At 35.6% G+C, this 18,347-nt stretch overlaps 1 protein-coding gene across 13 annotated transcripts in view; it reads left to right on the forward strand.

Moving 5' to 3' along the window:
- Positions 1 to 733: 733 nt before the first annotated feature.
- RYR3 (ryanodine receptor 3) overlaps positions 734 to 18,347 on the forward strand; it is a 193,859-nt gene continuing 176,245 nt past the window's right edge. For 10 of the 13 annotated variants that reach the window (XM_064424159.1, XM_064424161.1, XM_064424165.1 and 7 more), the window contains exon 1: positions 735 to 971. In XM_064424159.1, coding sequence (XP_064280229.1) covers positions 921 to 971 — 51 coding nt within the window. In that variant the 5' untranslated portion in view covers positions 735 to 920. Of the gene's footprint in view, positions 972 to 18,347 lie in introns of all 13 variants that reach the window. The other 3 variants (XM_064424152.1, XM_064424158.1, XM_064424155.1) reach the window with 1 other exon arrangement.

Raw genomic sequence — 18,347 nt, forward strand, 5'->3', positions numbered from 1 at the left:
GTTTCCTTGTGTCCTTTTTTTTTCCTCCCTTCACTTAATTAAATTTTGTTCTAGTGTTGATCTATTTTTTACTCTTCATTATTTGCACATATTGAAGTAATAAACAGTAATTTTCATTATTTACAATTTTCTTCATTATTGAACTAGAATTTAAAGTTAAGTTTTATTTTAACAAAACTGTTTTATAGCTTCTGAAGTAAATATGTACCATCTTTATAAATACTCAGGTGTAGTTCTAAAAAGATACAGATAAAGCCCTTGAAGTCCCTGGGATAGGGGTATAAATACCATGTAAAGGGATAGCACAAATAACCATACATAGTTGGTTCAGATCATAAAGTCATCTTGTAGATCAGATTTACAGCTGCTTATGCAGAGAAGCAAGAAATGGAAATTATTGTAAGCAAGCTGAAAATACCTGCTGTCAAAATCTGCTTGTCCTGTGATCATCAAGATTACATCCTTCTGCTGCATACTCAGTAGGTTCAGAATTGCTGAATTTGATACATTTCAGTGCAAAATTTGCTATCCTGATCTGTGAAAATGGAAGCTCAAGCTCTGCTTTTATTAACACTTCACCATTTTTATTGTTCTGCCCAGACAGTATCTGGAGGGAAAAAAAATCAACACTTAGTGATGCATATAATGCTTCCTGCAATACCTTAACAGTAGGGGGTTTTGCCTCCAGGGTAGAGAGAAAAGGGAGAGAATTGCTTGCTGTGAGCTGGAAAAGCAGCAGCGCAGTTGGCTCTGGCAGTGAGGGGGTTGACTGACAGTCTGCAGTGCAGTGGAGTTAGCTGAGCTCCCTATATGGCTGTGGATTAGCTATATGCTAATACTGATAGGAGAGGAGCAGTACAGAGCGCAGTGAGCTGACGGTGGAGGCGATCAGCCTCAGCAGAGCTGACTCCTCAAGAGCCATGGCTGAAGGGGGTGAAGGAGGGGAAGATGAAATACAGTTCCTACGAACTGTAAGTATCTGCTTTTTATAGGTCATGTAGTACATGATTTTGTGCCTCATGTCTATTTCTTTTCTGTTGTATTAAAAATAAAGTGTTATTTCTGTGCTGGGCTTTGCCAAATGACAGAATTGATTTAGTCAGTGGATAAAATAAAGCCAGAATAAGAGCTCTAATAGCATCATGCAGTCTCGGTGTGTTCTTCGCTGAATCTGCTCAATAGCCAGTTTGGTATAAGGAGACTGATTTCCGCTGTAATCCCCTGTGTTTGAAGCGTCCCCGTCAACTTTGTACTTGGGTTTCTAAATGTAGCATGCCAAATATGTGACCTCTGAAACTTCTGTCTGGGTTGGATTTCACTGACATTAACAGAAGCTTTGCAAATAGGAGTGCCTTAAAATGATGAATAAACCAAGCAAGCCCCTGATGACCTCTTCTGATAAACATGCACACAGAAGCACACTTGTGTGTAGGGAATACCAACAGATGTTGAAGTCAGGGCTCTGCAAATGTTTGGGGTCTTTTCTCTACTTAAAAGAAGCTTATATTTAAAGGACATAAGCATTTCTTTGGGAAGGGGTGTTAATTAGTGAAATACCCTCCACTAGGTGTAATTTTTTATAAAGAGCCCTCACACCATTCTTTCCTAAAGCTTTACACAAATCTAGTATGACAACTAATTTGGACTTTTAAGCAAGTAGTGTACATGCATTAATTTTTGGGAAGAAGATAGCATCCTTTTCATGTCTCACCTTTTGTCTCCTTATATTTACCCTGCATGACTAAGAGTGTGTTGTTGTGTAACTAGCGTGGAAAAACTGTTATTAGATGTGTGTATTCCCTTCCCCTTCCATGCTATCTTTACTTTGCATTCATCACAAATAATATTCTAGAAACAAGCTTCTTTAGAGATGATTCAACTCTGAAAGAATAAGTCACTGAAATAAAAAATGCTAAGTTCCCAAAGTAAGAAATTATAAGATTGATTTGTGAGAATCTGGAGTAAGTTATTTATGGGAAATAAAGGTTGGAGTGAGGTGATGGCTGTTGCTGTAAGTTGTTTAGGTGTAAAGAAGTGTCATTAGCATCACAGGCAGGGATGGATAATGACAATGAAAAATCTTTTCCAACATTCCTCCACTACACTCTTTAGACGTACATATTTTAGCAGATTACTCCAGCCTTTTATCTGAGACTGGAGCTTTAAATGTATATCCTTCACCCTCTCACTTTCTAGGATGTTGCCTTGACTGAACAGCCCATCCTCAGCGATGGAGTGAGAAGGTTTGCCCTTTCATAGGTGGCCTGTGTGTGCTACATGAGATGGCAATTTCTCCTGCTGGGACACATTCTCATGCTAGAGTAACTCTGTTGCACTTCTTCCCAATGGTTAAAATGAAGTGCTCAGTAGGGGTGTGGGCCAAAACTGGAAATAGCAAAAGGGAGACTATGCAGAAGTGTTCCTTCCACGTAGTGCAAGGAAATCTTCTACAGGGGAGGGAATGGACTAGATTTTTCTCTTGGAATTTCTAGCTACTTCTTGCTCTAAATAATCATATTAGTTACTGCTGTCTCCTCTCTGTTATAAAACTTCCTTCACCTTTGTGGGCAAGGGATGAATTGTTGTTTCTTGGTATACTGAGAAAGGAAACATTTGTTAGATATGAGTGCTACAGTGAGATACACCTTCAGTACTAATTTCTTACAGCTTTTATTTCAGCATGAGCTTACAAACATACAGTACAGTAGTCCTTAGGCACTCTTGCAGTGACATTGTTAATCAATTAGAATCTTCTCTGAATCAAAATATTTTCTGGGTTTTTGGATTTCTGCTGAATGTTTCCAAGGCTTATGCAGCTGAATCTTCCTTTGAAAATGTTGATATCCATATTTTAATTTTTGAGTCTTTAGAGAGAAATTATTATTAGAGGATATTTTATTGTCTTGGGGATAGCTCTTTCTTGGTTAGGTATAAAATAAGATTAGAAATCTTTTGATTCAAAGATATTACACAGCATTGTTTTGAAAAAGCAAGAGAATCAACCCTTAAAAATTAAAAAATATTTTTTGCTGTCTTAAACACAAATGTCCTTTTGTCCTTAACTTTTTGTTGGTTATTACTTTTTTGTCTTCCAGATGTAATTGTTTAGTCTTGTGTCTCGCTTTTATGTTCTTTCCTCATATAAAAGGTCAAGAAGCTTGTTGATGCATCGTGATGAAATCTGTATTTGTTTCTATGGAGCAGTAACTTGTGGGTACATTCATAGGATTTGATGGAAAGCTTTTTACTGTCACTTTCTGTTCCAAAACACTCCTTATATTTAATTAGTTTGGCAGCAATGGGAATGAGAAACACCAAAAGAACAAATTCCAGAGAGGATAAAAACATTATCATTGTTCTAGTAGTAGTATGTCTTCAGTACTCATTTCAAATATGTCCCAATGCTTGTGTAAAGCCTTTACATGCAATGACAGCATTTCAAGGAAGGTGTTATTTATACAGTGTAGTTTCTGTTCTGATTTTTTCTGTCACTTTTAAGTTCAGTATGAACATAAATAAATATATATGCACACATATTTTTTTCTTACACTGCTACCCTGTTGTTGTGTCTTTGTTATGAACTTTTTGGTGTTTTCTTTTCTTGTAATAATGCTTGGAATTGTTTATCTATTTTTCTAATTGGTGGTTTCCTTCTGGATTTGTCTCTGGATATTCAGTGTGTCGTGTACGGAAGGGAGAAGCAAAGCACTTGTTGCATGTGTGTAACATGCAATACTGCTGTGGCTTAGTTTCCCTTTTGTTTAGATGATTTTCCCATATTGTTTATTTGTTACCCCTTCCTAAGGTGTGAATACACGAGAAATCAATGTAGTTGACATTATACAGTGTTAGGTAGGAATACATGTAAGATAACATACTGAGGGATATAGAAAGAACCTTTTTGCCTTTAATGTGAATGAATGAGTGTAAGGCATTCTCATTTGAGCCTTTCCTAGCTGCTGGAAATTTACTGCTATGATGAATTGAATCAGTTCTCTCCTCTCCAGAAAATATTCACAAGTTCCTGGTGCTGCTGAATTACTCAAATATGAGGTGGTCTCTGTCTTGGAGCAAAGAGCTTTTGCTTTCTTTCATTAGAAATACCTAAATAGTAACTTGCCAACAGTAACTAACAACACGGTTGAGGGTGGTGGGGAAGTTCCACCCCTGCCAAAGCACTTTAAATGTAATGAAGTATATAAATGTTGTTTGCCACCTTAGAGTCCTAATTATGGTGGTAACACTAATTGAAAGGTCTATTGCTTTGCCATTGTTCCTGAAGTTCATGCTGTTAATGGAAGGAGTTTCTCCTTATTTTAATAGAGATACCTTTTTTTGGTTGGTTTTTTGGTTGGTTGTTTTTTTTTTGTTTTGTTGTTTTTTTCTTTTTTTTTTCTTTTTTTTTTCTTTTTTTTGTTTTTGTTGTTGTTGTTGTTGGTTTTTTGTAACGGTTCATTAGTCAACAAAATTTTGCCTCATTTTCTGTAAATCTAAATACTGTTTGTGCTGGTGTGTCTGGTCATAAGTGTACACATGCCTTTGTACCTGTGCCTGTGTGTGTGTGATTCTTTCCCCAGCTGGTTACTAGTCCTTCATTTTTGTGAGTGACAAAGGCCTTACCAACTGGTTCTTCTTTAACTTTTGCTCTTTTAACAGCTTCTCTCAAAGACTTTAAGTGTTCTCATAAACCTCTCAATTACTCCAAAAATTTACAGATAGAAATGGGAAACCGTTTTCTTCCATAGACTGACTGTAATTATCTGTTATGCTTAAATAGCAAATTACTGTTGTTACAAAGACCCAGAAGAAATATTTTAATTTTTTTCAAGATCTTGTTCATGTATGCAAATTTACACAATGAGTTTACAGTTCTTTTTAGGATCATTTGTGAATTGAGTTGCTGCTCATAATAAAGAGGATTGAGCAGCTCATATACAAATTTATTTGTGGATACACATGCCTATCCATAACTTTTGAAAATGAGGTCTTCTCCTCTTCAGATGTTACAAATGAAATGGGAAGTAATCTGTTTTACAATATGAACTCTCAGGTATAGTGTGAATTAGATTTTGGTTTTTTCCTCTCCAATCATTTACACTCTTGCCAAATATAAATATAAAAAGTGATTATATCATGATGCTTCTTAAAAACTATTCTAAGAGTTATACTAAACCATTTCAGTTTATCAGGGATCAGTGTGGCATAAAACTAGTTCTTTTTAGATGCTTCTGATATATGTTGTTTCATCAAATCTGTGTTCCTAGTGGTGTATTTCTAGTGACATAAAGAACATACGAAGTGGAGATCTGAAAATAATTTTTCCATAATGGTCCAACTTTGTATCTAATGCAGTGTTACTAACTGCATGCTGGTATTCTGTGACAAATATCTCTGTAGTTTGATTCAGTAAAGCACAGATATGTCCTATAAAACACCCACCAGACCAAGACTTGTAAACAAATATATTGGACAAATGTTCATCTACCAAACAATAATGGAAGATATTTATAGGGAGAAGTCTTTAGCAGTGCTTAATTAAAAAGTGGAAAAATGTGAAACTGATCACAGTGAGTTGTACATGAATTTATAGAAAAGCATAGAAAGGATAGGAAATGCCTTGAGATAAAATCAATGGAATCTTCCTGATGCCCTTTTTAAGGGAGCTGGAACAAATTCTGTGTGCTTTTTGAACAGCTGTGTGTATTGCACTATATTGTTTTCAAATTAATTAGAACATTTTGTCTATTGTCACTGAAATGTGCTGCAATTCATGACACAGCAGTTCATTAGTCAGACAATTCCTTTCAAAAAAGGAGTAAAAATGAAGAATAATGTTATATAAATCTTGAATTACTTCTGAGAGCGGGTGTGTATTAGGAGTTCAGTTATTTTTGAGTTAAATATTTCTGTATCTGTTTATCTATTCATCTCTGTGCATTGAATCTCCCTCTTCTGATCCTGTTGCTGCAGTTGTAGTTGTGTAGAAGTTCATACTTCTGAAGCTTTTAAATAGTACAACAAAAATTATGTGACAAACCAAACAAAAACTACACCATGTTTCTTCCTCTATTTAAAAAAAGTCTTTCAAATGTACTTGTTTTTCATTCTTAAACTTCAGGCTATCACCAGTACAACTATTCACGATCACTCTTATTTTCCATCATTTTCTACCATGGAAATCATACTTAATGTTGTAAATTTACCCTGAGTTGTGTTTCTAAGAACTTGTAGTGTCCTTCTTTGTAAATAATGTTGCTCAGTTTATTTTCATTCATTCAACTGTCACTTTTACTCTCTGCATGTGTTCTCAACTTTATGAATATTTTTGTCACTATTATTTTTGTCACAAAATTTTTGTCAGTATTTTGTCACAATATTTTTGTCATCCTTTGCTTAGGACTATTTCCCTCCTGAAAGTAGGATCATATTGAGGACAGATTTAGAATATGACAAAATTTCCAGTGCATCATGTGCTGTGATATGCTGTGTTTATTTTTTATAAAATGAAGAATAAATCTTGTGCAATTACAACCTCTTTTCAAGCCAGAATTTTAATCAAATGGTCTCCCACAGTATAAAGACAACAGTCATTGTTTCAGACTGTAGTGCATGTTTTAGCCTCCAAACATATTGGAGCAGTTGCTTGATATCTATAACAGCCTTTCAATTAAATTGTAATTTCTCTTTTGGAATGAAATAAATGTAAATGTCCATTTTAGGCCCCTGGCATGAAAAAGTTCTTTGCACCATGTTTAGATGGAAAGGGAAATACTTCAGTAATTTGTTATGTTTAATTTAATGAAAATGGTTTGGAGTTTATAAAAAACCCAATTGTTATAAATAATCTGGGGAAAATGCATTTTCTGGGTGATGGTGTATTGGAAGACTAGATCAGGTAAAGGGGAGCAGAAAGAGGCAAAGGCAAGACGAGTTTTTGCAGATAAAACAGTGAACAATGAAGAGTTGCATCATGATTAATCAGAGGTGAAGGCAGATTTCCTTCTGTCAAATTGAAGGTAGCTGAGGTAGGAATACACTTCCAAAAGGTCCTGACATTGATCTTGAAGTGGTACATTGTTTGGTTAGTTTCCTTGAGACATTTCTTGTCTTTTATTTAGCATGGATCTGTAGAATAAGCAGTAATCTTATTATTTTTTCTACAAGAATGTAGATCAGTAAAATTCAGAGATGCACTGTAAAACAATATACAATCATAGTACATATATGTGTGATATATGTATGGATATATTCTATATAATATCAATAGAATCTATGTAATTATATGCGACAAGTTGCTTCATATTAGACCATTCTAAATCAGTTAAAATCAAAGCAACATTATACTACGTGAACTCAACATCATGCTTTTCTACAGCTTTTCTCTACAGCATAAATTTTAAATATACGATTTCAAAAAGAAATCAGTGCATATACTACAATGTTCCAAATTCAGTGCATTGTTGGAAAATACTTGTGAGATTAAATGTATTCATGATAGATTTGACTTCTAGGATAGATCTAACTGCTTGTTAGTTTCCTTTCCTCTTTTTTTTTCTCCCAGTTACATTTCTAGTATTTGATGTTGATGCAGTTCTGTGGAAATAATATCAAATTTGTTGCAGTCAAGCAAAAATCTTCAATCTTGCCTTAGAATGATAGTGACTGAAAAGCCTTTTGATAGGATTTGTGACCATGCAATAATCCTGGATTAATACCCAAGCATATAGTCCCTATTTCCTCCTAGCCACACTGGTGGTTGTAGGGATTTGTCTTCTGCTCGTGGTCTGCTTTTTGGTGTCTAAATGGGAATGAATATCTTCATTAATAAACAGTGAATTTGTTAGTGATGTTATGTATTTTTATAGAATGCAGCAAGTAGGTTTTCTGCTCTTTAGTCCCATGCCGTACTAACTGGGTATGATTCATATTGAAATCCAGCAGTGAATATTGCCTCTTCTCAGTTCCCATGGCAGTGCTGTGACCACACAGCCAAATGCTGCCAGGTGCATTAGCTACACATTCTGAAAATTAAAACAGAGTTGCAGGCATGGAGGAGATGAAAAATAAAATTGGCATGCAGTTATTTTGAAGATATTGAATTCAGTTACAGGACACTACCTAAAAGTTCTGTGTCTCTTGACTTCATACACAAAATGTACATTTTTCCAAATGACACATAGTAACATTGCAGATATATAATAGGCATAGATGTCTAAAGGCAGTAAAATTATAATCTCAATTAAAAAAACAATTGGTAATATAAACACACTTTAAAAGATTCAGAAGGAAAACATGAGGTATTAATGTATGCCTCAATGAGTGTTTTGGTTTATTTTCTCAATATAGAATTTTTAAATTTATATTCTGTCTTTAATGTCATGACAACATCACCAGACCATTCCTTCTGTCTATAACTTAGTAGGATATAGTGGTTTTTGTGCTGGAAGATCTAAAATTGTGCACCCGATATTACTTTTAGAGAATGTGTGTTCTAATTTCAGCAGATATTTTCCACCCAAATACTTGATGTGCTTGACTAGCTTTTGGAAACATGCTTTCTGAAAATTACAGTGATGTTCTGAACTGCAAATGGCAAATATGTGACAACTCAGGGTGCGTCTAAAGTAGTTCAAGGTTGGGATATGCATTGGAATTACAAAAGCCTATAGGAAAATTGTGATCTGCTCGATCTGCATGAGGTCGTGTCTAGGTATGAGGCACCCAGAGCTGTTTGTCAGTCACTGCACACCTGCTGCCAGTCAAGGCTCAGCCTCCACATATGGGGCTCAGCTGTGAATAGGAGCTGGTGACCAGTCTGTAAACGCCCTTTTCCAGCTCCCTCTTTTGGCACATCTCATCCATGGGGAGGAGTGTCAGCTACGGTCAGCAGAAGTAACAGTAAAGACATCAGCAACATAAGGTGAAAGATTCAGTAGTAACATCAAGTTTGTTCCTTCTACTGGGCTTTTATCCAAATAAGCAAGTGCTAGTTCCTCAGTGAGCTGAGTAGTCAGCACACGCCTGAGCTGTTTTTAGTCCACAGCAAACATCTCTGTCAGTCTTGAGTATTCCTGCTACTTCAGCACTCAACCATGTTCTCTGATACCTTGTGCCAGAAAACCAGCTTCCCTTGACACAATTGCAACAATTTGAAATGTCTTCAATAACAAAGTAATAAAGAAGAATTGGAGCTTAAACAAAATATTTTAAAATTACTTGTACAAAAAATAGAATTTCAACTTGCAAATTGAAAAAACCTTTTTAACAGAAGATGCATAATTAATTTATAGCACTGGAAGTTTAACATGCTTTTGAACTACATCAGCAGTACCACATACAACTGGGAGTACAAGGATCATCAAGCTTAGAATATATACTAGTGCTAATGTCCCAGATGATTCACTAGAATGCCCAAGGCCAAATGACTCCCATTTCCCAAGACTCCATCTGATGTTCATTGGCTTCACTGTCTCATCTTTTCTGTATATGGAAAATTCTCAGAAGACTAATACACCTGATACATATTAAAGATACTTAATGTCAGTAGTTTGCATAATTTGGAAGATGATGAAGACTGTATAGAAATATTGATACAGTTAGTTAACATTTTGACTAAAAGAAAATTAACCCCCATTGCTCAGTATTAAACTCCAACTTACCAGCCTGTCTTCTCAGGTGCATATCCATTTCTGTTGCACTTTTTAAGAGATCAAAATCAATAGATGTTGTAGTTTCTATGTGGCCAAAGCTGGGAAAAGTAGAGTCTAAAATTTGGAAGACCTCAGGCTAATCATGTATATTATGCTTGTATTTCAAGCTGCAAGGCAATGTTTTGTGAAGAACATTCACAGGACAAAAGATTCTTTTCTGCATTCATATTGACCATTACAGGATTAAATGCCAATAGGGATTTATAAGATCTGGTTTTCTGATTTGTCTGTGGAAAGTTAATGATGATTGTGTACCAAACCTTCATTAAAGTCTTTACATTTGCCCTTTATTTTATTAACTACTTTGATATACTATAATTAATAAAGAGGTTTTTTAAATGCATAGGAAAATATTAACATTTTTAATTTGCAGACACTAACCCTTTTCTCTAAAAGTTGTGAGTTATTATTTACTTGCTTTTCTAATAAAGTTTGCAAATATGTTGGAAATCTTTGTTTATTTTAATTACTTTGTTACCGTGTGTGGAAATAGTTCCAGGTAATCTGGTATAGGTGAAGTTACAAGTGGCTGAGGGTGACTAGCACTTCTGATAGCTGAATAACTCATGTGTCAACTCGGATGGTAGATTTTTTTTAAAAAAAATGTTTGTTTGGTTTTTTTAAATTTTTTGTTACACAATATAATGAAAACAATCTAGCTCAAAGCTTACAAAAAATGTCAAGATCTTTCTCTGTGTACTATACTGGATTCTAGGTGACTCTCTAAGGCAATGTCAAACTGACCCCATCTTTAAAGTATCTCTGTTGTGTGAGTGAATAAAAGAGCTGAGTGCTGGAATACCCAGTACTACCTCAATAATAACTCTTCAAGCAACTCTTGACTATAAAGGATAGGTATTCTCACTGGATCACTTATCATTGATTATTATTTTGAAAGTTTCAATAAATCCCTGTTAAATATATAAATTTTAGTAAAATTTTTCCTGTTAAAACTCTTTAAAGTAATTCTGTTAATCAACACCTCTTCCTTCAGTCACTGTGGATGCTGATTATCCATATTTGCCCTAAGTATTTGGTTTTATTCAAGATTTATTTGCTAAGTTTATTGTAGTTTTGCTCAAGATATCCCTAAATTTTTTAAAATTTCTTCCAACTTACCAGCTTGTGTAATGGAATGGAATGAGGTAAAATTTTGTATCTTGTACAGATCCAAAATATTTCCACTGGTACAATTAAGTGACATTGCATCTCATATTGTGCCAGGCACTATAAGTTTAGAATATTTGGATTGTATTTTTATCTTTGATTTTTTGTCTAATTAGACCCATAATATTTTCTTCTCATGTTTCTCTTAATAATGTTGTTGATATATCCTTTTGTAAAATAATGATGTTGATGTGTCTCTTGCATAGATTAAAACTTTTTCCCTAATATTTTGATTCTATAAAGATGGAAAAAAGTTGATTTGTACATATATGGTAAAAACAACTATAATAGAATTTACAAAAAAAACTTCAATAAGAGTAGTACGTTAATATAAATTTTTGTTTTATAATAGAACAAAAAGTCAGCAACTCTTATGACTCTCTTTCAAGACTAATGGTTTTCTAATAGTGACTTTAAGCTGCACTGCAAAGACAAGCTTAGTGGACAAAGTTTCACAGAAGGGAATATGACAGTGTTACTCGATAGTACATGAGATTATATCCTTCACAAGTGATGTGAAGGTTTCCATTGTTGCTTCAGTTTCATGTGTGAAATAGTAAAAATTTAGTATATCAAAGCTGGCCTGGAGAAGAATCCCTTTGCTTTAATCACACAAATCCGCCTGAGTTTCAGAATTCTTTAATTTATACATTTTGCATCTGATTTCCTTTTTGCACAAATTAATGATGCCTTGTGGTATGCTTGTATCATGGTGAAAGTTAAGAGAAGTTAAGTCAGTAATCAGCTAGCCCTAAACAAATGGTAAGGTCCAAAAGAATTTGTTACAATATATGTCATAAGTTGCAAATATTTTTTATTCAGCCAGATTGTTCTTCCAGTAGAGAAGACACACTGATTTGCTGAGTTAGATAGTAAAGAGCTTCCTCAAATAGGAAAAAAAGGACATCACCAGCATTTAAAATATATTAATACAAAACTATGAAAATATATTGATAACATTAAAAAAAAAATCTTTATTAAGGAAGAGAATTTTATCAGAAGGGAAAATGCTTTTCTTACTAAGGCTTTTGTAATTTTTTTTGTTTGAAAAGCCAACATTTGATGACTCATTGTGAATGGCCTAGCTAGCCTAACTGCAGATGAGTTACAGAAGCTGTTGCTGATGACCTTTTACTGCTAACCAGAGTATAGTTGTTATTTCTCATCATAGCTGATATTTGCATGTCACAAGCAGTAAGCTGTAATAATGTATCTACTGGTGCCTTGCTATTGAAAATACACCAACTTTAAGAGAAGCTGAACAAGGAAGTACAGATTTTTGTGATTTATTTGAAATTCAGGAAGCTTGGTGGTATGTGGAAGATTCTAGATTAATTCAGAGCATGTAAATTGAATTTCATGGCAGAAGTTTATTTTTGTTCGAAAGACACATTTTTTTCCTACCAGGCATCTTCCTAGGCCAGCTTCTCTCAAGGTTGACCTTAGGCTTAAATAACATCACTGACGAAGTAAGGGCTGGTTTATGAAGCTTAACTTGCTAATTAGAGTGGTAATATGACCTTTCTTTCTGTTGCCAATATGAAGACCATTTAGAATCATAAATCACAACATTCTAAAGGGTGAAATGTGTTCACCATGATGTAAAAAATGGAGGGGGAGGGGGAGCAGAAATCAGCAAGGAAAAAAAAAAAAGATGAATGGTGATATTCTGCTACAGATAGTCCATGACATCCATAGAATATTTCTAGTGCTATTTAGAAAATTAATCACATTATTACACAGTTCTATCATGTGTTCATGCAACTTAACTGTGTCCTGATTACTACTTTTATCTTTTCACATCTCTGTCTCTTTTTGTTTTTCTAAAACAAACTAGACAGACACCCAATGATAAAATGGGAGTTGATGGCAGATTATCCTGACCTCAGGCTACTTCCAGGCAACATGACTTAACAATACCCAGTCTCTTCTGTGCATCCCTTAAATCTCCAGCACTACTGCTGTAAGGAAACATCCTATCAGCTAGCTGCATAATGCACCTGTATCAGAACACCAGAAGCAGATATCAGCTTCTGTGTACTCTGTTTTCTCTTTCTGTCATTTCTTAAGCCAGGTGTTTTCACAGCAACAATAAAAACTGCTTGCTGCTGTTACAATAGAAGTCACAGAACTATTCCTCTTAAATGCAACTGCAGAGGACAGAGGCAAAAACATAGTTGTTATTTTCTGAAAACTAGAAATAGAACATTAGGAAGAAATTCTTCACAGAAAAGGTGTTTAGGCATAGGAATGGGCTGCCCAGGCAGGTGGTGGAGTCACCATCCCTGGAGGTGCTTAAGGAAGGACTGGATGTGGCCCTTGGTGCCAGGGACCACTTGACAAGGTGGTGTTTGGTCATGGGCTGGACTTGATGATCTCAACCTAGTTAATTCTGTGATCCTGTAATATTATATAAACATGGCAAAAGTAGTGAGCTTTTAGCAGTGCTGACTTAGCTCTCATCTGAACATGTCACCCTGCAACTGCAGTTTTCTTTGAGATGGCATCCCAAAAATAATTTATACCCCCTTTTGTTCAAGCAGATATTTAAGTAGTCAGGATTCTTGGTACATATGACTGTTGTTTGGGTTTTTTGAGGTTGGTGGTTTTATTATAGGATAATTACAAATTGATTTGTCAGCATTTGGGGGGTTGGGGTGGGGATATGGAAGGTGAAAAGTTACAATATTTGCAGAAATGCTATCTTAGACAATGCTGAGCAATGTGCATCTGTCCTAAAATAGAGGTCTGAAGCAATGGCAGCACCTGTTTCTTGCCAAGTATTTCTTCTCCTGTTACCATATTCTATATGCATATTCACTCTGGTCACTTTCTGTCTAGTACATACATAGTTTTCAGGGCTCTTGTGACAATTAGCTGTGCTTGAATCATTGGCTGCAGGTCTTGTTTTCAGCCATTTACAAGTTAGTGTAAGGCTCATATGTAGCACTTGACAAAATGTTATAGCTGTGTGTAATAGTCAGTTGTTTGTAGCTATATGTGGTGAGAGTGTACTGTTGCTAAATCGTAATTAGAAGGCAAATGTTCTAAATATGAGAGCCTGTAGATGCAGAAAGAGAGATCTACTGCATCTGCAATTCAATTAAAAAAATCCAATTGCATATTTAATTTCTATGCCTTTTATATTAAGATTTGACTCAGCATTAAAGAAGTAGAACAACCACTTCTCATGTTGCAATGAGAAGTAGTAATTTCAGTCCAGTTGTCTAATGATGGCCAATTTTGAAAGAATTATCTTAAACCATCTCAAGTGAGCCATGATTAAAACCCCTGTTTTAGCCTAATTAATGTGCTTTGAAGTACTCTCTTAATGTTTGCAGCTGTTATTCAAACTGTGGTTTTAATCTAAGTAAGCAAAATAGTACCTGTGATATAACACAAGTATACAGACTGTCTCAGCAAGAAACTATTTTGCTTTTCTTTTGAATAGTTTTGATTTTTATTCTGTTGCACTCAGCTAAAGGCTAGGATCTACTTGTTTATAAATGTAATGCATTCCCTGACACAAAGTAGATGTGTGGATGGACAGGCTGTAGGTGAGTGTACAAGGAATGGTCAGTATGAACAGGAATCATAACACATTTTAAATACTACACTGCAAAATGAAGGTTTTAAATAAAAGTTAAATGAAACAGGTGAAACCACAAGAGTAAACAAACAAACATTCAAACAAATCAGAAAATTCTAGTGGGTTCCCTCTGCAGGGAATTACCATCTGTGGGAGATTATAGATGTATCCCCAACCAAAATCTAAAACAAGCCCCTAACCTGAATGTTTTGTAGACGGGCATTTGTGATTAGTACCACAAACGTAACAGAAATGGAATTTACTTGACTGAAGGGATGGCATCTAAAGTAAGTGTTGTAAAATGTGGAATATCCCCTTAAGAAACTGTGTTCTTTGATTTTTGATTTTTTTTATGCTTTCAATCAACAGCAAGGGAGATTTAATCTGTGAGAGCAGCTAACAAGCGAGCTCCAAGTGATGTCCATGAGTTAGAAACACAAATTACCTTGTTAAGGTACAGAGCTGGACATGCTTCAGCAATCTCAGACCTAGTGGGAGGTTAACCAGGCTTAGGAAGTCGGATGCCCATCAAAAGTGGACACAAAGAATGCAGAATTTATAGACCACCTGGCAGAGCTCCCAAGGTAAGGAAGAAACCAATAAACCCAACCCAGCAACTGTGCTGAAATGGGCTCCAACAGTCTAAAAGGTAATTCCAGCAGGGGGAGATTGTGACCACTGGAACAAGAAACACACCAACTCAAAAAAAGGAGAAAGCCTGAGCATGTGGAGTAATCAGCGTGGGAAGTGAGAGAATCATTAACCAACATAAGATAGAATACTAATAAAAAAGAGAACTATGCAACTTGTAGCCTATGAACACTAATTCCCTAGTTTGCTAAAATGTACAAATAGTAAAATGTTACTATTTTACAAATAGTAAACATTTTTGATAGTTGTTCTACTTGATTTGTAGAATACCACTAGGCACCCAGGCTTGCACAGCTCTGAAATGAATAATCAGTGTCACTCTCAACTGTGTAAATATTGGCTTGTTGCATCTGGAAAATGAATCTGATTTTTGCGGACAACAGAAGGATGAGTTGTAAATTATATAATTGGGATGGGATAAGAAGGAAAAGCTTAAGGTACAATTATCCCAGAGAGATGGATTTTTTTTCTTTGACAGGAAGGGTAGCAATGTCATAGTGAAGAAAAAAAGGAGATCTGGGTATGGAGTTGACTGGGGAGACAAAGAATTTTTATATTCAGTCACTGTGAATATGCATTAATAGTGAAAATTCTCAAGGAGAGACTGACACACCAGTTCATACCCATTTCCCCTTTAGCTCTACCTGAGGGTGTAAAAAACAGAGTGAGAACAGCTGTCATGCTGTCTCTTGTTGTTTGACGTTATAAGAACTATCATGGAGTTATAAGAAAATGCAGGATTTTATTAATTTTTTATGCATGACTCATAAAAATGGTGGGTCTTACCAGGAGGTTGCTTGCTCTTAATGGAAAATTGCAAATAATTAGGTATTTTTCTTCTTCAGCTTCAGAGTGGAATCTACATTCAGTAATAAACAAGGCCATATTTTCTTAAATATGGAATGAATACAACACACAATAAAGACACTTTGCTGATAATGCTGAAATTTCTCTGTCATTGCTCCTCACAGACTCTTAGGCTCTTCTGTTCATAGGCTCTTTAGACTTGCTAAGTCACTGAGACTTTCCAGTCTTTTTGTTCACCTTATTTTTACATAGCATCCATCTGAATTATCTTTTCTCAGATTAGTCTTGAATTTGCTTTAAATTAATGTGGAAATATTTATTTATGCATTACAAGAGCAGAAGAATGGGAAGAACTTTTTGAGTAAGTAATTGAATTAATTTTGAACTGAGGTTCAGTTTTAGAGCTAATTATATCTTCTCTCCTGCTGCTTTTATCAAGGTACCAGTCCTCTAATCTAGCAATTTTCCTTCATTTTTTCAGCTTAAATATTTTTATGTACTTATAGATTTTTGAATGTGTCCCAACTGTAATTTATCAATATATTTATAAAGAAAAATTCTATTCCCTCTCCAGTTTGTCTATTCTGGAGTAAGTAGACTGAGTTTGTTTAGCTTACTCTCACATGACTGCATATTAGGTTTCCTTAAAATTTTATTGTCCCTTATACTCCTGCTGTTTCACTCACCTGCAAACATTGGTGACAACCACTTCTTGGACAGTGACTTGGTAAATTCCTCTTTTTTTTTCAGGACTTGCTCACCTTTCATAGCAAGGCCATACTGAAATATATTAAGGAATATAAATTCAACCTAGATACCAACCTGAAAAAAGAAGACAGGCTATGTATCTAAACCTCTTCTGAAGGCTGTAAAATCTCTGACTGTGTTAGTAAATTAAATATCTACTGTTAATTCTTTTGCCTTGAGACAAAGTGGAGGTATACAGCCTACATGCATACAGCTAAACAAATTCCCCAGCATATCAAGTGTACTGCCTATTGAAAACAGTCTCTGGCCTGCCAGGGTATTTCTGGCAAGAGTCTGGTAGGTACAGGGCAGTATATTTCCTAGATTCATGCTGAGTGTGGTCTCCTGCCAGTGCAATTTCTGTGTACTGTCTAAGAGAAACTAGTGAAATATCAGGTGCTCAGGTTGTCACAAGTCTTTATTTACACTGTCATCAGACAGAGAGGACTGCAATACTGCTTTTCATGCTCTTAAGAGTTTTTTTCAAATATCACATTTTAGTATTGAAGGAAATTTAATTTTAATTCAGAAAGAAGTAGTTCCAGAAATATACTTTCTCCTTATAGCACCATAGGAAAGAATCATAGAATCATCAAGGCTGGAAAAGACCCTTAAAATTGAGTCCAGATGTTAAGCTAGAAAAGCTGTGTTCATCACTAAACCATGTTCCATCTATGAACCTTTTAAATACATCCAGGTGTGATGTCACGACCACTTCCATGGGCAGTATGTTTCAATGCTTGACAAATATTTCAGTGAAGAAATTCTTTTTGATATACAATCTAAAGCTGTATTGGTGCATCTTGAGGCCACTTCCTCTTGCCCTGTTGCTTGCTGCTTGGGAGAAGAGACTGATTCCCACCTCAGCCTCCTTTCAAGGAGCTGCAGAGAGTAACAAGTTCTCCTCTGAAACTCCTTTTCTCCAGGCTAAACAACCCCAGCTTTCTCAGCCACTTCTCTAGTCCTTTCACCACCTTTTTGCCCTTCTCTGGACATGCTCCAGCACCTCAGTGTCTTGTAGTGAGAGGCTCAAAAGTGAACACAGTCTTCAAGGTGCAGCCTTGCCAGTGCCAAGTCCAAGGGGATGATCCTTCTGGCCACACTATTTCTGATACAAGTCAGGATGCCATTGACTGACTTGGCTCTCTGAGCACACTCTCAGATCATGTTCAGACAGCTGTTGACCAACTCCCCCAGGTCTTTTTCCACAGGCAGCTTTCCAGCCACTCTGCCCCAAGCAGTTTGTTACACAGATTATGCGTTACCACTGAATGACTTAGTTCTAACAGTATTTTCTCACCCACCTTAATATTTTATATGGCACAGGAATTTATCCGAAGTGTGTCCTCTGAGACAGAATCAGCCAGAGAAAGAGTCCTTAGTGCTGAGTCAGAAGGAAAAATTTAGGAATAGCACTGTAGTTGTCTATAAACCAAAACTCTCTAAACTAGGCTTACAGTCATAGCTGGATTTCTGTTCACTGAGCGAACAATCCTCGAGAAGTAGGAATGGTATTCTTGATCATTGAGTTTATGAAGGATAAAGTGTGATAGCCCTAATGGTAAATGACTTGTGCTCAGAAAGCCCACAGTGAAAACTTGTATTCAGGCTAGAACATGCAATCTGTGTGCATTGGAGCAGAACTTGCTATACTTCAAGAGATAATAGAATAGTTT

Source organism: Passer domesticus, chromosome 6 (assembly GCF_036417665.1).
Source record: "Passer domesticus isolate bPasDom1 chromosome 6, bPasDom1.hap1, whole genome shotgun sequence".
NCBI lineage: Eukaryota > Metazoa > Chordata > Aves > Passeriformes > Passeridae > Passer > Passer domesticus.